At 37.5% G+C, this 23,624-nt stretch overlaps 1 protein-coding gene across 1 annotated transcript; it reads right to left on the reverse strand.

Annotated features, from left to right (window-relative positions):
• Positions 1-61: 61 nt before the first annotated feature.
• LOC117695938 (uncharacterized) lies at positions 62-19,796 on the reverse strand. Its single transcript, XM_076706139.1, has 17 exons — positions 19,773-19,796; positions 17,100-17,154; positions 16,278-16,429; positions 15,822-15,907; positions 13,779-13,868; positions 12,317-12,416; positions 11,170-11,319; positions 9,985-10,115; positions 8,358-8,431; positions 5,089-5,179; positions 4,183-4,363; positions 3,404-3,817; positions 2,329-2,573; positions 1,792-1,926; positions 1,616-1,704; positions 667-1,168; positions 62-181 (listed from the first exon to the last, which is right to left on the reverse strand). Exons 2-17 carry the CDS (start codon positions 17,126-17,128, stop codon positions 95-97), a joined length of 2,556 nt encoding a protein of 851 aa, XP_076562254.1. The 5' UTR covers positions 17,129-17,154; positions 19,773-19,796; the 3' UTR covers positions 62-94.
• Between the last annotated feature and the right edge of the window lie 3,828 nt (positions 19,797-23,624).

The raw sequence follows: 23,624 nt of genomic DNA on the forward strand, positions 1-23,624 counted from the left end.
AAGGGACTCTCCCATTTTGTATGGCCCGTTGCCATGCAGACAGTGGAAGTCTGTCTTCAGCCTCATCTTCTGCTCATGGGTGAGGATTAGTGTCCTATTCAGCCTGAATGGAACCAGAGTGATCTTGTCCAGGGGGCAGAAAGCGTGGAATTTTCTCTCTTCGGTGGTCAAAAGAAACATGCTGAGAAAATAAAGGGGGGGTGAGAGTGGTAAAATTAAATGCTTGTCTAGAGCTCTTTCATTACATAATCTGTGCTGAGGAAGACAGAAAGTAGGATTGTACCTGAGAAACATCAATCTAACTCAGTAATATACAGATCATAGTAGACACTGGTTTTACAAACCAATGAGTTCTACATGTGTAACTTCCTCAACTTGATAATACTTCAAGTCGGCATTTCAAGTAGAGACTATATTTCTAGTGTGTTTCCCTCATGAAGAAGAGGCCCAGAATCCTTTGAAATGCAAAATAATAAAAGCTATAGAATATATCAACTTTTAATACTGATTCTCTCTTTGCCTGTAAACCCAAGAGTGGATCTTTACTAAATGATAATGTTCTGTAATGGGACCCATGATATTATTCTAAAGCTCCATAAAATTTTCTGAGGATTCCAGGCCATGTATTTTTAGATCAAGGTTTCCAGATGATTGAGAATCACCTACAGGTGACATTGCTGATTGGTGATATGATTCTGCCAATACTTGTTGTGACACCACTGATGCTTGACGTGATGGTGCAGATGCTTGATGTGACACTGCCAATGATTGACATCGAGGTGCAGATACTTGATGTGTCACTACAGATGTTTGACATAACATTCCAGATGCCTGACGTGAAGCTGCCAATGCTTGACATAACTGTGCAGATGGTTGACATGTTGATGCATACGCTTGGATTATTGGTGCATATGCTACACTTATTGGTGCAGAAACTTGACATATTGGTACAGATTCTTTATGTATCGGTACAGGTACTATACATGATGGTGCAGATGCTGAACATGATGGTAAAGATGCTGGACATGACACTAATGATGCTTGCCTTGACAGTAATGATGCTTGAAATGAGGCTGCCAATGTTTGATGTGATCCAGTCATTTCTTGGAATGATCTTGATGAATGATGCAGAGGTGGAGGGGCACAATCAATAGGATCCTCCCAACATCTATAAGAGAAGAAGTTTGGAGCAGTGACATAAGTCAAAGAATGATGGCTCATGAGAAATTCTCCATGCTACATATAACCTGACCCACATTTATATATTATTAGCTCTTCACAGCATGTAACAGAAATCTTACATCTACATCCCTGGTTTTCATAGCCAGTGCCTTCATTCCAAAATGTTAAAGAACAGACATGAAACTGGGGAATTACTCAGCTATGGTCAATAAAGTCTCTCTACAAACACCCTATGCAGAGACTCTGAACCTGAATAATGAAGCCAACTAATTTCAAGGCTTAGATTTGAAGTCTCTCACTTTGAGGCTGTCTTATCTAGGCTTTCTGTGTGAAAGATCCTCCATTCTATTAATAGGTACTCAGATAGGCACTACTAGGCAGGAAAAAGGGAAAAGGTGATGGCCTCCACCCTTCTTCCCAATCTATCTCTCACCTATGTGTCTCATTTCGTGAATGCTGAGAATTGTCATTTCCAAAAAATTCCATGGTGGGTGACCCCACGTCATCTATAACAGTCACCACCTATAGAAACCAACAGGCTTATTGTAAAAAAATACAGGTATACCATACAACCCCGTCTTACATTTCAGGCTCAGACTATCCCTGTACCTGTTCTCCTGGATGATATACACGAGGTCCCTGTCCTTGCCCAGTATGTTGCTGCCGAGGCCGTTCATATTTTAAGTTTCGAAGCATTCCAGTACACTGGGAGAATTCATATTCACATTGTTCTTGTTCCCTATGCTACAGGTTTTGATTCATAAAAAAATAAACATAAAAGTAATTCAATGTCGGAAAAAGACACCGCCTCCCAAGAAATGAACTTAACATTTAAATGAATTCAAAAACAATAAAAGTCTGGTCTCTGTACATATGAGGCTATAGGAACTACTGACTGCTTTGCTAGCACAGTATTCAGGGACATGCCCCTGGGTTACAGACTTCTAAAAATCCAGATCACCCACACAAACATGTGTATATCATCTAGCCTATATTCAGGTCTACCTTGCACAGATACTTTTCACTTTCTGGGACCACTGAATTGCAACGTATGGAGTAGGCTAAGCCAAGTAAAGGAAGCAACCCAACATTTTTTTTGAAAATGAAATGTTGTTTCAGTTATAAAAGTAAACTAAATTTCTATACCTCCTCTTCAATATCTGGGTAAGAAGGTTGTTCACCATAGAAGGATCTACTTATATTCAAATCATAGACCTCTGTCATCTTCACTTGTGGGCCACATAGTTGGGCAAACTTTTCCCCAAAAAGTGGATGATGGTATTGATATGTTCTCTTTGGCTGCATTTGTAAGTACACAAAGTAACAAAGATCTGTTGTTAGTCTATGCTTTTCTTTAATGTACGAAACACAGTGGACATGGGGAGGGATTGCTTACCCAAGCCCTTAAGAAACCCCAGACATATAGATGTTACACTGGGCCCTGCTAAGACCTGCCTGGGCCATCACCTCCTGTACATAACCAGATTGCAGACCCATTACTCATTATTATAAGAATTAAAAATTATATCTACACTGAGAATTTAATTGTGTACTAATTCAAAAAGAAAAAAACCCAAAACATTTTTGTTTAAAAAACTTTTTTAAAAAGGATAAATGTATTCACATGCTTTTTCTTCTAAATAGTTCAATGAAATTTCCTGGTACTCCAAAAAAAAAAAAAAAAAAAATCCCTGCAAGGCAAAAAGGCCTTTTCAAAAACAAAGATGCCAAGACTCAGGAATTTGCCATTGTCACATTGCTGGGGCTAAACTGAAACAACCATCTTTTAGGTTTTAGTCTATGAAGATTGCCTGGGGAATTGGCGGTGGAGTATCTGCCTTTTGGATCTGTAAGAGATACAAACAATTCTGCATAACTGATAAAAACTCACTTCCTTGCTTGATCATCCTGCATATTTAAGAATCCTGCCTTTTAGAAAATCATTATTTAAATACATGGTTATATCCACAATCACAGATAGAAGAAATGAAGGCAAGCAGAAGAAAAGAAACTAGCTTATGCTGCTGTTTGCTGAGGAGAAGGTTGGGATAAGTCTTCAAAAGAGCTGCCCTCTCTTGAGATTTGCCCACACATGAGGAAAATCTGGACCAGTAGAAATCCAGTATTTTCATAGCAGCTCAACTTACTTCAACTATTCTCTGAAGCACAAAACATTCTTGTATATTTGAAAAGCTAGTAGATTAGAAACTATAAAGTTAACCTGGGCAAAGTGAATTTAAGCTAGCTTCTGGGTGCACAGCTTGTAATGGTGTGGTTGGACAAGATGGGGCAGCCTCAGATACCTTCTGATGTCCTTGTTCTTGACCCACAACGACTTCTTGAAACTTAGGGTCTTTCTTGTGTTTAGTATCTTCTGTTATTATACAGAAATCATCATCTGAAGAAGCATCATGACATGCAGAATATTCATCAATTACATGTACCTTAGGATTGGATAGCTTTGCCTCTACCAAGGGTTTCTTCACATCCTCTTCAGTGCATTCTCCTTGTTCTGGAGTGGCCTCTGTGTCTTGGCTGTCATTTAGGAGGAACTCTGGACCTACTTCAAATTCTCTGTCTTGGGGCTCTAGCATATATTTTGGATCTATCTCATACCCCTGTCTAGATGTAGGGGCTAAGGAAGAAAGCACAGAGAAGATTGTGACAAAGCAGTAAAATGTGCCAAAAAAGGAAAAAGCAAGTGAATAATAAGAATTCTATTGAATTCTTCCTATTGGAAGAGGGAGAATCTGCACATTTCTAATTGGGATTTCTAGAAGGTACAAGACTAGGGATTGATTGAATCTGTGAAGAGATATTTACCTTTATTGCTCTGAAATCATCATCTCCAAAATTTTACAGAAAACAGGCAAAGTTAGACTTGACATTTGTGATTTCACACCATTATAAACTGAGCACGGTTTTTATTTTAAAGCTTGCTATGCCCTTGAAGGTCATCCCATTTCTTTAGACCACATCCAAATAGCTAATTGTACCTACGTGATACTGGTGTTGTTGATGAAATATCTGTAGATGAAGAACTTGTGCTTGTCCTCATGCCAGCGCTTATGCTTGTGGCTGCACTTAATTCTGGGGTTATGCTTGAGTGAGAGGGTGTCCGGACCTGAATTAAGTCAAATGGCATTCGCTGAGTGGCTGCTTGAACTTCTACAATCTCAGCCTGAATTTGCAACAGAAGATAACACATTTCACTTACAAGATAGAATAAGATAGGCATACTAGGAAAAACAGGCAGACCTGTCCCAAACCTTAGACATACCTCACAATATACTTCGGTAATTGAAGAAAGACCCAAAATCTTCACACACACACACACACACACACACACACACACACACACACACACACACCTACACATCCTTAAAATTATTGTTGAGGTACTAAGCCTCAAAGAGGAAGTGGCCACTGATGGGTTTTCTCAGAGTTCCTACACATGTAAGGTAGGCTTCAAACACAGTAAATGCCAAGTATGACATAATGTTTCAGGCTGATTAAATGGAAAATATCAGTATGAGTATTTTGGCTGTAAGAAAAAAATGAATTGTAGGACACTAGAATTTCTAAGGTTAAGGTTATAGAGCAAGTTAGGAGAATAAACAAATAAAAGGAACAAAATATGTCAGTTTTCCTTAAGCATGCTTATGTTTTAGTCAAATGTTATTTTAAACCATTTGTAGATGATCAACTTAGGGTCAGGATAAGCACAAGGACTATTCTAAGCATGGCAGTTACTTACAGTAAGGAAAAAATAACAGAAACTGTCATGCTCATAAGACATTTATTGAAATGAAAGTCTTTCTATATTGATAACACACATTAACTAAATAATGATATAACAAGAATAAAGGCCCCAATGGTTCTCTGGGTGACTGCCAATGTACATACTTCTGTGCCTGCTTCAGGACACTCCTCCACATTCACAGCTTCAGCCTGAGCATCTGTTTGCATTTTGTTCCTACGGTGGCGTTTTCCAAGCCTTAATAAAGCCATAAAGAAATCATTATTAATATGTCTTTTGTGTATTGGTCAGGAAGCTTCCTCATTGCTGGATAACTTTCATAGTACTGGAAGGGGATTGAGGAAAGAAATTCATCAACAGGCTTACTAGCTGTGTACACTGTGATCAAGGATAATGCCTAGCATGACAAGACATGCTCATGTTTACAATCATGGCATTACAATGTTATAGGTGCAACCAACCAATTTCTGACTGGATTGATGGCCACACCACAGGAGAAAATACATAGGAACTGATCTGTGAAGCGTTAGGAAGAGAAGTTGGAGATTATATGACCTAAATACATTGTGTGAAATTCTTAAAGAATGAATAAAATCATATTGAAAATAACGTTGTATAATGATATGTATGCATGGAAATACCATAAGTAAACCCACTACTTAAAATTAGGGGTTTTTAAAGTTAAAGTATGTCTAACTTTAAAATGTCCTGTGTCATAGGATTAGAGGTTTGATTCTGTGGAAAAACACTTAGCCAACATAGTTTATGTTCTGGTTCTAAATCATATTCTAGTCTTGCAAAGACAAGAACACAAAAACAAGATTTATATTTGGGAGGTCAAGCAAGAAGAAATCCACCATCAGTACAAAATATGAGAAGTTGAGATATAGTAATATGTCTGACTGTAAAAAAAATAAACAGCCAGGCAGTGGTGGTGCACGCCTTTAGTCCCAGCACTTGGGAGGCAGAGGCAGGCGGATTTCTGAGTTCGAGGCCAGCCTTGTCTACAGAATAAGTTTCAGGACAGCCAGGGCTATACAGAGAAACGCTGTCTCAAAAAAAAACAAAAAAAAAGAAAGAAAGAAAGAAAGAAAGAAAGAAAAAACCAAACAAGATAATCTAACAGTAAATGTGCTAAGTGATATTTATGAGATTCTGATGGCATTAAGAAGAGTTAAAACAGGAAAAGCCAGTTAATGAGTTATTGCAGCCATCTGCATATATTATCTGTGCATGAAATGTACAATTTTTACTCTTACTGGTTTGATTTTCAGTGTAAAATAATTTAAACACAAGCATATTATTTACAATAGTTAACACTTAGAGAAAATTCTAACACAACACACATACATGTGTATGGGTGTACATATATACAACACACATGTTGATTTCTTCTTGAAGGTAGGATCTCACATATCCCTGGCTAGGCTTAAACTCAGTATGTTGTCAAGGAAGACATTAGACTTTTTATTTTGGGGCTGGAGGAATGACTCAGCAGTTAAGAATACTGACTTCTCTTTCAGAGGCCCTAGTTTCAATTCCCAGCTCCCTCAATGGAAGCCTACACCTCTCTGTAACTCCAGTTACAGAGTATCTCACACCCCTCTACAACTGCTGTTTTTCACTGGAGATATGTGGCTCACAGACATACATGTAGGCAAAATACACAGATAATGATTGTCTTTAAATTGCTCTATGTGCCCCCACCTCTCAACTCAGATATCACAGGCATATGCTGCTAGGTTTATGCTAGGCAAGCCCTCTGTCAACTGACCTACATTCCCTGCCAGTGGAGAAACCTTTTTTTTTTTTTAAAAAAAAAACAAACGTGACAAAACACACATTTCAAACACTTCAATTAAAGCTTTCAATTCAAGGATTTCTGGTCGATTCAGATCATAAGATGATTACAATGATTTTAGTTCCTCTCTGTCCCCATCCACTCTGCACACAATACCTGGCCAGAGGCAACCTCTAATCCACCTTCTGTTGAGTTCTGTGTTGTGAATTTACAGATGAGCAAAATTCAGTTTGTCTAGGCAGGCTTCACAGCAGGTAGGCTTGGTGGCCAGCAGGCTTTGAACAGAGCCTTCACAGGCTTCTGATTGTAAGCCCTGGGTCTTAACAGACAACCATACAATACTCAGATTCCCCCTTGTTTTCAATTGAAACCAGTCACTGAAGTTTAAACACTTGACATCATCCTGGACTTTTTGTAAGCCCTGAGCCTTGGCTGCAAAATATTGTTACTTTTTATCCATCTGTTCCCAATCCTCATTCTTTTAAGGTAGTAAGTAACCTGGGACCCGTAGCTCTCCCATGTACTTCAGACATTAATCTATCTTTCACCTTAAATTTACTTGGCTTTGCAGAACTGTCTTAAAGCCAAGCTTGCATTTCCTTTGAAAGCATAAGGCAATTTTTTGCCTTTGAATTGTCTTGCAGGCTGTGCATGGTGGCCCACTCATGAAACCCTGGAACATGGGAGGCAGAGGCATGAGGATCTCTGTGAGTTGGAGGCCAGCCTGCTTTATATAGTGAGTTCCTGGAAAGCCAGAAAATCTCTCTCTCTCTCTTCTCTCTCTCTCTCTCACTAACTCTTTCTCTCTAACTCTCTCTCTCACTATCTCTCTCTCTCTCTCTTTCTCTCTCTCTCTTTCTGTATCACTCTTTCTCACTTTCTCTTGCACTCAGGCTTTCTCTCTCCTCGAGCCTCTCTCCCCATTCTCCCTCTCCCTTTCCTTTTCCCTTTCCTTTTTTCTCCCTCTTGTCCCTCCCCTTTCCCCTCCTCTCTCCCACAAACAAACTGACAAATAATGTGACCTGCAGTAGACATCTTTACACCTGACAGCAAGTGAATGTTTTGCTCCATTGTCCTGTGTGGATGGAACAGGATATAAGCCACTGCTGCATCATTAGGGAACAACCTCAGATGTATATTATGTGCTCTTTTCTGTCACTTTTTTTCTAGGTCCATTATTGGATTAATCTACGAAATGATGTAACAGACAGTAGTTAAACGATTCCTTCCATACATTAAAATGTACAGATCTGGAAACTGGAAGAGGTATTGGTGGTGGGCTACTCAAATACACATACAGATGTATGTAGGTAGGTAGGTAGGTAGGTAGGTAGGTAGGCAGGAAGGTAAATGAGAGAAAAATAGACAGAAAGGCAAGGAAAATTCTGTAGTTTTAAACATAATTTGACTATGTTAAAAATTAAAAATAAAAAACCATTTATCAATGTTCATTCTGTTGGAAGACAATAAATTATATTAAATGATATGGTAGGTTCAGAACAGCTAATTGGTCATTTTAAAACTCTTAATCTTTCTTATTTTGGCTTTATTTAGCAAAAAAAAAAAAAAAACTTGTTTCAGCTCTGCATTATTTACAACCATGATACCTCTTACCTATGGTGTTGTAAAGTACTGTCATCATCAGAATCATCATCTACAGCATTTGTTTGAATGTTAACTGGTTGTGCCTGCAAAAAATTAGCATCATCAGTTGTCACCATTTTAGCATCTCTGAGAATCAAATCTACAGCTTTGTACAGAGAAGAGTTACACCTTCTTCTAACCCCCTAATTGGCATTAAATGTACCTATGTACTAGAAAAACTTGACATTTCTAACATGCATTATATATTCAAGTTAATCCAAGTGTCACGTCGGTGTGAAAAAATTGCTAGGTTTACAGGTACAAAAACATCTTATGCACATACAGTGGCTTAGTCCAACACTAGTAGATCAAGGAATTTCACTTTGATTCAAGTTCACTGCTTGCTACTTTACACCCTCACACTATAAAGACTCCTCTGACTGCTATCTCTGTTCTCTTTAATTTGTTTTCCAAAATATCAACTGGTATAGAAACAATATCCTTTAGGCACAGAGAGAAAAACTGGAGGAAATCACAAATAGACTTTCTGGTGCCATGATGGAGACTAGTGAAATATGGGTGGGACAAAAAAAATTTGTTTTCTCTTTCTCAGAATAGGAAACAGATCTTGGGGCTGAGTCATCCTGTATATTAGAAGTCTACATTCTTGTGGCAGAAGATGAAACTCAGATCCCAGAGGGTTGGTATGAAGGAAGAGTGAATGAGGCAATCAAATCAGACAACATCCTTCAGTCTTCTCCTCTATACAACTTTCCACACTCTCTTCAATATGGAAAAGTGGTTTGTTCTGAAATTGAATCTAGGAGTGATCTACTATGGCATCACAATAGAAACATGGTCTACAGCCAAACAGAGCTCTTTATATAGGCTGCTAACACTACCCAGTCTTCAATGTTCTAGTTAGCCCTGTATCCATTCATTCCAAATCCTGGAGTTTCCATCCCCATGACTAAAATCAACCCAAATTCCTGCCATTCACATCTGGTTATCTCCATTCTTGTTTCTTTATACTTCATGTTCCACATTCAAAGCAGCCTAGGGATTTCAGTCTAGATCATACTCTGCTTAGCAAAATTCTGTATGTATTACTACAGTAAGCAAAGTTCTGCACAATCTATCACTTTCCTGTCTCCACCATCCCCTTCACTCTTTCCCTTATTTGAGTCACATAAGCAATTTTATTCCTTCAAACTCTCCAAATTGAGGTCAGTGCACTCTCTGTATAGACTGCCTTTGTTAGACTTGGGGGTACCCTATTCAAAACAGAAATCACCAGCTCACTTTCCCATGACAGCTTTTATCAGTGCCTTGTCTGTTAGCTGCCTGTATGTGATTCCCTGGTACTTACTGCAGTATCTAGGACATGAAAAGTATTTCATGTCATTGAAAATACAAACTAAATGATTTTCAGTCTAACACATGAATTTTAATAACTAGCTTTTCCTTTGGCCTGTAAAAAGCCTTTACAATCAAGTACCTAAGGTTGTGAGGGAGGGAGGACATGAAAATTCACTTTATAAAACTAATATACAAGTTCTTTCTTTGCTGAATACTAAATGTATGTACACGGATGTCCAGTAGCTGGAAGAGAAAATGTTGTGCCCATCAATAAGAGAGAGATATAGAGCATACTCACTGTCTCATCCGGCGTACGTAGAACAGAAATGTTTCCCACAACATAGTACTTTTCCTCCCATAACAGCCTTGGAGCAGAAGACCAAATCTTTCTGCTATTAGGACCGAAGTTTCCAAAAAATACAAATGACTCTAAGGGTGACAGACATAATGGCAATTAAATCAGAAGCAATCCTGGCTAAGAGAGCAGGCAGACAACTTCCACATCACAATGCTGTTTGTCACCTCACTGGCAGTTTTCAAGATTCTGAGCCATGGGCTTCTCTTTATCTCCCTTCCCTTCCAGCTAAGATCCCCAGTTTCCCACATGGTCACCACTAATGTATGAGGCATGCATCCTGAAAAATCAAAGGTGTGATTTTTGTGCTGATGTCAATCTTTTTCTTTTGACCTATGGATTCTTGAGTTAGTCTCTAAAAGAAATAGTGTTTGTTTGTGTGTGTGTGTGTGTGTGTGTGTGTGTGTGTGTGTGTGTGTGTATTCATGCATCTGTCCAAGTGATTTTTAATGATATTTCACCTTTAACTTTCAAGAAAGAAATAGGAGAAATATTTTAACATGCATTTGTGTACCTGAAGCAAAAAGTATTATACCTTACCTCTGATTAACTCAGATATTTTAAGGGTCAATTTTAATTTTATATCTTGATTTCTAGGCTTGTACTTCCTTAACCCTCAAAAACTAGGTTTCATACTACACCTGACATAAATGTTATCTGTTGAAAAATTTAGGTGAAATGATTTCTTTTCCCAGGTCAGTGTATAGAGATTTAGAGTTTATATTCTATATATTGGCCCTTGATATAATGTTAGAATTCTAGACTCCAGTGAATCTAATTTGTGGTATGGTTTACAAACTACAAAATCCATCTGTAACTTATTCAAGTTATTCATGGAGCTCCCTTTAAGCTATTCAGTGCATTAAACATTTTTTGGATTAGGTTTTTAAAATTATTTTGTTTTGTCAGAGGAGACATCCACATCTTCAACCTATATAATCATCCATGTTTCTTTATGACCTCACCTTATAAATTTCAGTATTTTTAAATATCTAATATAGTCAGAAATTGTGAGTGTAGCAGTATCAGGTATTTCACAGTGACAGTAATACAAGAATTAGTATGCTAGCAATCAGGGAATACAGCACTCATGGACATCATGTAAGTATCATCATCTGGGTTACTTACCATCATAAGAATCCTGTAGGTACAAGATGAATTTCACGTACTCATATATATATCTCCCTTGGTACATGGTCCTGTAACAATATGTGTCCTGGCCACTCTGACCTACATTTCCTTTTCTTATATAACAGCAAAATTCGATTAGGCTTCCCACTAAAGAGAGCAAGATACAAGTAAAGTTACGTAGTCTGATGGATTATTTCAGACAATAATAGTCTTCCTTAGTCAAGACAATATTGTAAAGAACACAACTTTCTTTCCATAAATGCTGGTCCTCAGAAGAGATATCATTCTTATATCCATAAAATAGGCACTAGCTGGAACACAATACACTAGTATTTGTATAGCACTGCTAAAATTTGAGAAAGGCTGCTGTAATTATGTTTTATTGTAAAGACTAAGACAGGGTGGGATGATTTCTCAATTAATTAATTTTATTGACTCTTTTAGAATTTCATATATGCATGTGATATATTTTGATCATGTTCCCATTCCCTCCAACTTAGCTCAGATCCAGTTCCACATCTCCACTCAGTCCTTCCTAACTTTGTGTCCCCCAAAATACACAATTCCACTGTGTACTACCCATATCCTTCCACTAGAGCAACAGTTCTCAGCCCTTTGGGGGTAGAACAACTCTTTCATAGGAGTCACCTAAGACCATGTACATATCAGATATTTACATTACCATTCAAAACAGTAGCCAAAGTACAGTTATGAGGTAGCAATGAAAATAAATTTATGGTGGGGGGTTACCACAGCATGAGAGACTGTATTAAAAGGTCTCAGCATTAGGAAGGTTGAGAACCACTGCTAGGGGCTACATCCTTAGAGGTACCCCACTCTTCCTCCCACAGCATCCATCAGCTCTCTTGAACTCTTCCACTGGGTGTGAGGGCTCATCATCTGAGAGTAATGTCCTATTGAGCTCCTCCATAAGTCTCTAGAGGAAATAATTTTTAGTGTGAGAAATGTAGTATTTGAAATTATAGGCTATTAACTTAAATAGATATATTATCAGCAACTACACTGATTTTTTTTCAAAAACTACTAAGGTGTAAGAGAGCAAGGAATTGTTCAGCTAAGTATTACTTTTCACACACAATTCAAAAATTAAATTAAAAAAGAAAACAAAACCATGTATGCATACCTATATTTGCCAATGGAAGATTTAGAATGATCTTCTCAGATATGTCATCCTTTTGTTCATCATGAACAAGATTTAATAGGCTCGTCCCAATTATATCTTCCTAGGGAGCAGGAGAAAGAACAGATTTTGCTTTCAATACTAATACCATTAGTCTGCCCTGTATCCTTGCCATAGGTGTTTAGTGCTGCCCATGCCATTTATACCTATAGGTGCAGTGCTTCAGTCAGTTTGCATTACCCTCTAGTGATTACTCCACATTACAATCCATTCTGTCCACAGTTTTCCTGTGAATTATCTCCCTCAAGTAGTTGGATTCTTCCCTACCCATTTCATAGACCTCAGATGCTGTAATCCTCACCCTGTCTTGTTTCCCTCTTTGCTATGAGCCTGGAAAAAATTCTCATCTCCTCACCCATAACTTTGTCTCCAGTCTTGAACCAAGCAAGTGAATCTGGATGGAAAACCCCACACAACTGTGCCACACAACCGTGCCACAAAACTGTGCCACACAACCATGCCACAGAACCATGCCACACAACCGTGCCACACAACCAGTGACTATACAACTCTGCCAGAAAGCCTTTCCCCTGACTCTGCACTTTCTCACTCTTCAATGTGAATCCTTTCTTGTTTGCACCTTCCTCATACTTTCAAGTCCCATGCCCTCTCTACATTTTAATTTATCCTTGTTTATTTTGATGGAAAAAGTTCAACCCTTCCCCCTGTACCATAAAGGGACACTTATCTTTTCAATAAAAATATTTTCATTGGTCCATATATAAAATGGAATGCCCTGATTCCAAGAAGAACCTGAGGCTACATAAGGAGTTTTGGGGTGGGCTGAATTATAGAATGCCAAGAAAGAAAGGAAAAAAGAATAAAAAAAAGAAAGAAAGCCATAGTGAAACCCAATTATTTTGTGTGTTAATTTTTTTAAAGGAGTTTGACAAAAGTTAAAAATTAAAAATTCAACAAATTTGATGTGAAATATAAAGAACCAAGGGGTGTTACCTATTCTTCCATTGGTGGAAGAGAGGTGGCATCATTACAAATAGAGTCATTGGGCTGGAGACTAGCTCAGTAGGTGTATGCTCACCTGATATCTACAAGGCCTTTCTTTAAATCAGGAATGAAAGCACAAGCACTCAGTCATTACAAAAGAAGTCAGGCATTAACCCTGCTCAGTGCCATTTTCTGAGACTCTTAACAAGAAGCATGTTTTATTTTTCTGACAGACATTTCATCTTAGACACATATGAGAGGAGTGGATAGGGTGAGGGAAGAGTAAGAATTTTGCCGGAATCCCAGCATGTTTTTATTGACTAAACACTGAAACTAGTAGAGAAGATGATGTCACAGAGTCATAGCTGAACACCAATGACTTATATATGAGCATAAAAAGAAATAACTTATGAACAACAATCCAGAATGACCAATTTCCCCAAAAACTGCAAGAACTTACTGGAAGATAGCCAAGAAGAGGTGTCACATTCTGGGATACAAAAACAACTTTTCCTTCTATGTTCAGTACAATTGAAATATTTTCAAATGACTAATAAAGACAGAATAATAACATAATTAAATAGTGGAACAATAAAAAAATGATAGCTTTATTTCTGAGTGTATAAATTATTAGAATAGAACACAGAAAATGTATTGCATTTCTTACATATCTATAAAGTAGGCACATCCTTAATTAAAATTCTATTATTCTGCCTCCTACACAGAATCTACTTCACCTTAAGCATGAGATATTTATCAATGATGTGCCACTTGGACAAACATATTTCAGTGTACCCAAAATCAATAACTAAACTTTCCATCTCACACTAGAAATATTCATTTCTTAGTGTAGATGGTCACACTTTAAATATGTTTAGTACTTGAATGCTAAACGTTTTTAAAGACACATTCATTTATACTTAGCCTAGTGTTCAACTTAAAAATATAGTTAGTGCTATCAATTTTCTAATGTATAATGGTGTGAAGTCAGGTTTCCCAGAAGGTGACATTTAGAGCATGTGAAATACCAAAATGTTGTCCAGAAAAAGGAGATGTGGATACCTGTGTGCCTGCCTCAGTATCACCTCTAAGAAGAGGACAAATAAAGCGGGGCTCTCCTAGGAATTACTGCTAATGCAATGTACTCATTCATTTAAATTTAGAGTTGTGATCCAGATACTGATTGTGTGATCCTCAATTCCAATATTTATTTTAAAGCAGTACTTCCTTACCCTATTCTGCAATAAAATTATTATTTTAAGAAACAAGCTCATAGAATTCATACAATTAGATAGTTGCAAGTAACAGTACCTCATTGTAAACACAAAATGGCAATAAGTCCTTAGAAAGAAGCAATACTGGTGATGAATCTCTGATAAAGTGAATTGTACAATAAAAAAGCACAAACGTTTTAAAATATTTTTATTTTGTGTGTATGAGCGGATTTCCCAGCATATGTGTCTGTGTACCATGTGTGTACCTGGTACCCATACAGGCCAGAAGAAGGCATCACATCCTCTGTAGCTGGAACTACAGACCATTGTGAGCTTCAGTGTGAGTGCAGAGAATTAAACCTACCTCCTCTGCAAGAGCAGCCAGTACTCCTATGTGATCATGAATATCTTCATACCATAATCATTAGTGAAACAAAAAATTAGTTTCAAATATTCTCTTATTACCTGTTGTGTTTTGGAACTTCTTTTGAGTTTATCCTCGCCCAAACGTTCATGCAAGAGAAGATATTTGTAGCACATAAATAGCAACTGACCACCTCCCAGAATCATTGTGTTAATCAAAAATTGTATGCTACTTTTGCTGAGTATTGAATTCAGGATTACCCACATGCTAGACAAGTGCTATTATTGAGCTAACAACCCCCAGCTCAATTGAAAAACAAAATCGTCAACTTTTTTTCAAGAGTCAAAATATGAAATCAATATGTCCCTGTTTCCACAGCCACTAAAATTATTATTTTCCCATTTTTGTGCTTAAAAACAGCTGTGATCATACTTGCAACATATTTGTGCCATAAAAAAATCTTCTCTAAGAAAAGGTTTTCCAGGGAAGTTACTAATACCAGACAGAAGCTAAAAGGTTGTAGAAGAGTGACTCTCACAGTTTCACAGCACACAGCCTGCATTTTTGCCTACAACCATCTCTGCAGTTGATAGTCAGCTTCTGGAATAGTTTAAATATGCATTTGGTTTCATAAAAGTATTGACAGATTTCAAATGAGATATTCTGAAGCCTCTTCACAACACAAATTTCAATATATGATACCTACCTACCTACATTGTGTTTTTAAATAAAAGTGCTTGAAAGGATAAAAGATGCCTGCACATGGTTTAGGTTTCCATCTAAGAGTGTGTATTGTTATAATATTTGCTTTGTTATTGTTTGAAAACTTGTTCTATTCCAGCTGTGCTTTGAAATGTGATGTAGTGCATCTTGCATTCTAGGTGATCAACATGTAAATGTAAACAACAAATTAAAAGACCCTTACCTGAAGAACCATCTTATGGTATTCTTCATAGGTATTAAAAACAGGAACTGTGTTTTGTTCATAATTTGTTTGTACATTGAACATTCCTTTGCATAAAAGAAATGACAGGTGTTAAATTAAGATAACTAATGATATTAGAATTCTCAGCTTATAATTTAGAGAAATACTTTGTTAGTTTGGTAGGGGGTGCTTATGTGTTCCATTACTCATGTGTAGAGATTCAAAGACAACTTTGGGGGGTTGAATCTCTCCTTCCATCTTTATGTGAGCACTGTGAAAGTGATGAGAACAAGGTGTGTGTAGAACTCGTGAAGTAGGGTGCTAGCAGCTATAGGCATTTTGAAGAGGGTTAAAGAAGAAATGCATTGTAAGGGAGTGGGCATGGCCTAGAAAATATATTTGGAAAGTTTAGCCACAAAGAGTGCATAGAATCAGGGAAATGGACCTAAGTCAAACCTCTTTGAGAAGACAGAGAGGCAATAGCAGGCTGTTCTCTGGGTCTCTTTCTAGATGATCCATATCCAAGTCTATTCATCAGTTTCTGAAGTCTCTTCAGCAAATTGCAAAGATCTTCATGGGTTATCCTCTGGCATGGATTAGAGGCACCACTAATTTACAGAGAAATAAACATGAGCTTTATGTATGATAAAGCTGAGGCTAATTACTGATATAGTGCCCCAAAAGAGGACTAAGATGACAGAAAGACAGATCTTTTTCATTCATATAACATCCAAGGTCTTCATTATACACTATAACTACTGTGGCAGGATATGTCAGAAAATGGCCTTAATCCCAGTACTCTGGTGAGATGGCAGAAGGATTGTGGATTTGATGCAAGTCTTGGGCTAAGTATCATGAGCTAGTTTCCAAAATAAATGATAAATGAACAAGCAAACAAATAAGATCTATTTCTATTAAAACAATAACATGAAAGTCAATCAATGTTCCCACCCTTTGACTGTGAGGCTGTTAAAAGTAAAAACCAATCCATTTCCATGTCTTCCCAGTACAGCCTAATACAATGTCTGGCACTGTTGTTTAGCAATCACTTAAGTTAAACCTGAATTAGCTTGAGTGAAATAGCAAGACTTAGCTTCCCTTCTGTTCTCACCTGCTTTAACAGTAATTCTTACCAGGTCTTACAATGAAACTGGGGGAATAGAAGACCCACGGAAGAGACCAAAATACCCTCAACTTCCCTGACAAAGTTTGTCTACATCTGAAATAACAACAGAGGTCAGAACACAAAGCTTTGCCAATTGTATTACAAATTCTTACCTCCTCATTTTTTGTGTATTCCTCTCCATTTTTTTCAGTCGGTTAAAGGTGGATTCTAAAACCAAATAAGACCATTCTTTTACTAAGTAAACATCTTTGTACAATCTATAGAATCTCCTTGCTGTAGCTGTCTTATGTCTATCTTGCTCTATGCCTGATAATCATCTTATATCTTTGTTTGCATGTATCCTGTTGTTATCTTGAGTCTATCTCCCATCAAAGGATCTCCTACACTGCAGCTATTCTGAGTCTATCTTCAATTTATGGATCATCTATACCCCAGCTATCATGTGCCCTTGTTTCATCTATGAATCATCTATGTTCTAGATAGCCTGTGTCTCTCCCTATCATATTCCCTCTACCTATCATGTGTTTAAATTTCATCTGTCAATTATCAAATAGTTCTCCTGTGTCTACATTATCTCTATTATCTTCCACCAATCAGTCATCTATCTTTCTACACACCTCTGTCTATCATCAATATGTCTATGGCCTATCCTCCGAACAATCTGCTATATGCCTTCTACCCAACTATCATCTATTCCCTAGAAATCCTAACTATGCTGTGTCTATCTTTCAAATTAACTACATTCCAGCTATCCTGTGTCTATCCACGTGATAGATCTCCTGTCTACTATCTTTCCTTTGTCTTCTCACTGTGATGCATCTACCATCTATTCTATAGCTATCTTGTCTTTATTATACTACCTATCAGCTATCATGTAGCTATTCTGAGTCTCTAGGCTATACCTAGATACCTTTGACTAACAGAAATATCTGTTTATCTATCTATCTATCTATCTATCTATCTATCTATCTATCTATCTATCTATCTATCTATCAATCATCAATCATCTAGCTTTCCTGTGCATGTCTTCTATCAACTACTCTCTGGATATATTTTGCCTATCTTCTATCTATCTATATTCTATCCTCTAGCTATCCGATATCTCTATTCCATCAATGCACCACTTATCATCTAGTTACCCTGAATCTCTGATCTCTCTATTCTTTATCTTCTAGCTATCTTGTATCCATAGATCTACCAACTATCCTCTAGCAACCTTAGGTCTATATTTTACCCCTGTGCCATCTATCTTCTAGCTGCCCTGCTTATCTCCTATCTATCATCAATCTTCCAAATTTTCTGTGTGTATGTTTCAGCTATGTATCATCTATCATCTATCATTTACCTATCCTATGCCTGTATTCCATCACCTATACGTCATCTATCCTCTCCCTATCCTGTATGTCTATACCATTAATATATTACCTATCCTCTAGTTACCCTGACTCTGTAAACCATCAACTATACTCTGGCTATTCTGTGCCTGGATTCCATCCTTATATCCAATATCTTTCTTCCAACTACAGTGTGACACTATGCCATCCATAGTTCATGTATCTGCTAGTTAGCCTGCATATCTATCTATCTATCTATGTATCTATCTATCTATCTATATCTCTCTACAATTCAATAGTCTCCTGTATATGAATTCCACCTATCATCAATCCTCTAGCTATCTCGTGCCTTTCTTCCATCTATGGTTCATTTATCCTCTAGCTACCCTGTGTCTGTGTTCTATCTATCATCTATCCTCTAGCTATCCTGTGTCTGTCTTTCATGTATCATCTGTCTCCTAACAACCTTGTGTCTGTTTGCCATGTATCTACCATCTATCCTCTAGCTGTCCTGTGTCTGTTTACAATCCATGTATCATTTATCCTCTGGCCACCTTTTTCACTCTTTCATCTATCCTTAACATCTAGTTCCTCTGTGTCTCTGTTTCGTATAATTATCCTCTTTCCTTTACCTATTCTTTGTTTATCTCCTATTTATCTATCATGTATCCTCTAGAAGCTAGAGTGTAGCTATTTTGTCTGTCTTCTATCTATCTATTATCTATCTTCTTGTTATCCTATGTCTATCTTCTATCTGTCTATTCTCTATCTTTAACCTGTGTCTATGCCCCATCTCTATGTTGCCTACAGTGTCTCTATCTCCATCTATTTATCATCTATCCTCTAGATCTTCTACATACATCATCCTTTTCTCTCTCTTCTACACTTTATACATTCTGTGTCTATAATCAGATCTCTTTTCCTTTATCCCATATCTCTCCTCTATCATATATTAGCTAATGTTCATCTTTCTTCTTGGATACTCTTCAATTCTTCAATTTATTATCTACTATCTAATCCTTTATATTCTATATTCTATAATTTATTATCTGTTGTTTATAATCTATCATCATTTTAAATTAATGATCTATAACTTATCACTTATTATTAACCATCTTTTATGTAGTTGTTGTACTGTATGACCCTCATGATAAAACTGGTCAGTATTTAAAAATACAGCCAGTCTGTTTTGTTTTGTTTTTCAATCGAAGGTACCAGAAATTGTGAACTGTGCTATAAATAGTATTCCTCAAGAAAAGAAAAGCTATTTCCTAAAGACCAAGTTAGACAATTAAGCCTGGATAACTCAGACAGTTAACTATACAGCTTTATATTAACTATTAACTGATACAACTGAAATATGAAATTATCACATTCACAGTTTACTGTTGGTGAGTTCACCATCCCTATTTCAATGATTGGGACAAGATTAAACAAGAAATATCTAAGGATTTTGCCCTTAAAACAGAGCTCCATCTTAGTCAACCTTACCTCTCCACTCACTTGAAGTCAAGTAGTCTCATGTTTACTGTATCCTGGCAACTATAGAACATACACTGCTTATGAGATTGGTTGAGAATATAAGACTCACTGATTATGATTGGTCCTAAAAGGCAAGGCTGTGATTGGTCAGAAAAAAATTTAAATGGCTGTAGTGGCTGTTAAGAGCCAGGCTGTGATTGACCTAAATTACAAAGTTAATGTTACTATGATTGGTCTTAAGACTCACCATTGTGATTAGTCTAAACATAATCCTTAGTGAATGTGATTGGTGGTTAGTGGCATGGTTGTGATTGGCCTAAAATATAAGCCTCGATGACTGTGACTGGATCTACAAGGCATAGCAGTTGGGCTCAAGGTGTCTGTAGGAAGACATTCACCAGTTGCTGCCTTTTGTTTCCTGGTATGTATCACCAGTCCCAATAAAAGATTTCTCTTAAGAATGCTTGTAAATATATCTATATCTTTATATATTTTTACTTCTATTTTATGTAAATGTTTGGCCCAAATATATATACTCAATATTTTCATATTCATATTCATATATATTCACATATATATATATATGTGTGTGTGTGTGTGTGTGTGTGTGTGTCTGTGTGTGTGTGTGTCTGTGTGTGTGTGTATACCATGTGCATGTATGAAACCTACAGAGGTCAGAAAACTATGTTGGATTTTCTGCAATTTGAATTACAAATAGTTGTAAGCCATGAAATAAGTTCTGGGAACCAAACCTAGGTCATATACTGCAGCAAGACGTATTCCTAACAAGAGATCCATTTCTTCATCCCCCTCAAGGGAAATTTTCTTGCCTTCTATTTATAATCTAATCTATGATGGTAACTCAGGAATAAACAATCACATGAAGGAGATATACAGAACAGGCAGCAAAGCAGCAATGGCAGCTTAGGTGTCAGCAGACTGAACTATGAAAGCAGCAAGGTAGCTGTTCACACAGCTACAGCTACAGAAACAATAGCTGAACAGTTTAAGAATGCCTATGGGAGAAAGAAAGGCAGAAGAACAACAACAAAAGCAGGAATAGACCTGAGGAGGAAGAAGTGTTCCCAGTTGCCAGCTAAGAGCTCTAATGCTAGTTTGTGTTCATAGCTAAGAAATCCCCTACCTTCTATGTATATACAAGACCTAGAAAACTGGCTGCTTCCAAAGGCTGAGATATTTCAATTTCCTAGCCTTAGACCTGCATGTCTAAGCACAGCAGAAGACTGAAGATGCTCACATTGCCCCAAGCTTTGGGGGCTAAATTGTCTGGGCTCATATTGCTGCTCAAGTCTTCGGATCAGGGTTCAGCAAGAGAGTGAGGGCAGATGCTAAGAATGCAGACCAGACAGAGTATGATACAGTCCAGTTTATTCTCAAGCCTCACTTCTTTCTTTCCAAGTTTCTTGTTCCTAGTCCAAGTCCCAAGTTTCAAGTTCCTAGTCCTTAGTGCCTCCAAGTTCCAAGTTTCCAGTCCCCTCTTCTGTCTGCCTCTCACCTTTTATAAGTCTCACTTGTTAAGTCACACCTTTAAGTCACACACACCCAAGGGAAAATAATGAGTATATATAACAAGATGTTTTCAGAGTGTGCTCAGCTGTTGTAGGAAGTTGAAACAAGTGTCTTGTCAGGGCATGTGGCTCAAGATTGCTGCAAGGATGATAGCTGCCTTTCTGTCAGCTCACCACAGGTCCCCCTTTTTAAATTGTTTTTCAAAAGGTAAGGCTAGGAAAAATTACGGAAACCGTGCCTACCTTAGGCCAGAACAAAGGATCCCAGACTCCTTTTCACATCTTTGGATATTCAACAGTCATTGATTGAGCTCCTGTCTTAGGATGGGGAGGCCTCCTGTTTTAGGGGCAAGGGTCTTGAAGTGTTCTCTTACCAGTCATTGACTATCTGGCTTAGAGCATAAGTTAGGGGTTAATCCTCATTAGTCTTGATGACAAAGGTTTTAGAAAATCCCCTACTTCCAGCCTGTAATAATGGACCTGTAGAGGTTTCAATTGACTAGTATCTATCTGTTGTCATACAAAAGCCATCAGTTTGTGGAACAGCCTGGACCCTAGAGACAAGAGTCTAAACACTGCCTGAATAGTTAGTACAACAGCAACACTCTTTTTTAAAGGGCAACATATAACTCCCTCTGTCTGAAGAGTAAAAAGTATAAGTCCTTCTATTCTGTTTACAAATGTGGTATAGCAGAATCTAAATCTATAGAAATACAGAAGGGATCATAGCTTTGATCTTAACAAAACAAGTAGAGAAATAATTATTACTGCTCCACTCAATCTCAAACCCAAAAACAACAATAGTAACTGTGGTAGTTTGTTTTTTCCTGTGTCTAAACAATGTTCCCCACTAAATCATAAGTTGGGCAACCAAGAGTCCAATAGAGACACCCTGGAGGTATGGGTGGTGATGTCTCCTTCCACATTGAAGACTTCCCAAGTCAGGATTGAAGGCAATTGAGAAGCATCTTCATGTTTCCTGCAGAGAAAAATTATGCTTCTCAGGCAGTTAACCTCCCTGGGTTTGTTATTGTTGTCTATTTGTTTAATCAGTCTCTCTGGAAGCCAGCATGTGGCATCTACAGTTTGGGTATATATACAGACAGAACCTCTTCCCCAGATAAGCACTGGATCTGGCCCATTCCAGGTTCCAGTTAATGAGTCTTTCCAGAGGACTGTTGCAAAATGCTTCGTGGTATCAGGATGCCAGAATCTATCTACAGCAGATTTTCCTTCAGATTCCAAAGTTTAAAAATTTAAAATAAAGAGCATATGATAAAGTGTTGGGAGCCAACTTCCCCGTATGAGGAACTTCAGAACCCAACACGGTCAGGGCAACTAGCTGGTAAAGTTCCCAGGAAAATGGGACAAGGATAAGTTCTCGGTTCAGAGACTATAATGTTCCCAGGTAAATGGGACAAGGACATGTTCTCGGTTCAGAGACTATAAAGTTCCTGGTTTGGGACAAGTTACTATAAAGCTACAGGTTTGGGGACAAGTTCTATAAAGTTCCCAATTTTGGGACAAGTTAAGTAGAAAAAGCGAAAGGAGTAGAGCTTAAGAAGGCTACTTTGGAAAAGTTCTTACAGGCCGTGGATGAGGTTTCAGTTTCAGGGAAGGATCTTATGATGGCCAAGTAATGAAGGGTCCAAGAAAGATAATGTTAATTGATTTAACTTTCAAAATGGTATGATTCTGAGTTGTATAGTTATATTTTTTCTGGATAAAAACAATGTAAAGGCTTTTCTGGTTACTGGCTAAAGGAAAGTCTAATTTGGAAAAAAAAGAAGTTTTTTTCTATGAGTTTTCTGAAGAGGTCATTAATGTAGTAGTCATGTCTTCCAGAATTATATAGATCAGACATGACAGAGGTAGACCTCCAGAACACTAGATTCCAGAGAGTCAAAACAATTATCTTGATACTAAACTTTGTTTTGAGGCTTATATATTACAGAATACACAGCTTTGTTGAATAAATCTTCTTATTACCTGCATGTTCAATGATGACCTGGACTTCCAGCTGGATGCAGTTAAGACAGATGTCAGAGGCTTATCAATTTATGCTTCCCCTCATCCCTCTTCTAATATCTCAATGCCCATATTCAGCTTGAAGAAGTTAATGAAGTGTTGGTGCCCCAATTCCCTGGACTTGGGGACTGAGGTGGTAAATATTAGGCTGTCTTTATCTGTATAATTGTTACTAAGCTGATGCAAAATTCAAGGATTTCAATTGGTATAAATTTGTGGGTACAAGGCTTAGACCTTTCACTTCTCCAACAGTGGAAGTTGTGTGTTGCCTTAAAGAGTGTTGCTTTTATATCAACAGTTTAGA

This window comes from Arvicanthis niloticus (assembly GCF_011762505.2).
Source record: "Arvicanthis niloticus isolate mArvNil1 chromosome Y unlocalized genomic scaffold, mArvNil1.pat.X SUPER_Y_unloc_1, whole genome shotgun sequence".
Taxonomy (NCBI): Eukaryota; Metazoa; Chordata; class Mammalia; order Rodentia; family Muridae; genus Arvicanthis; species Arvicanthis niloticus.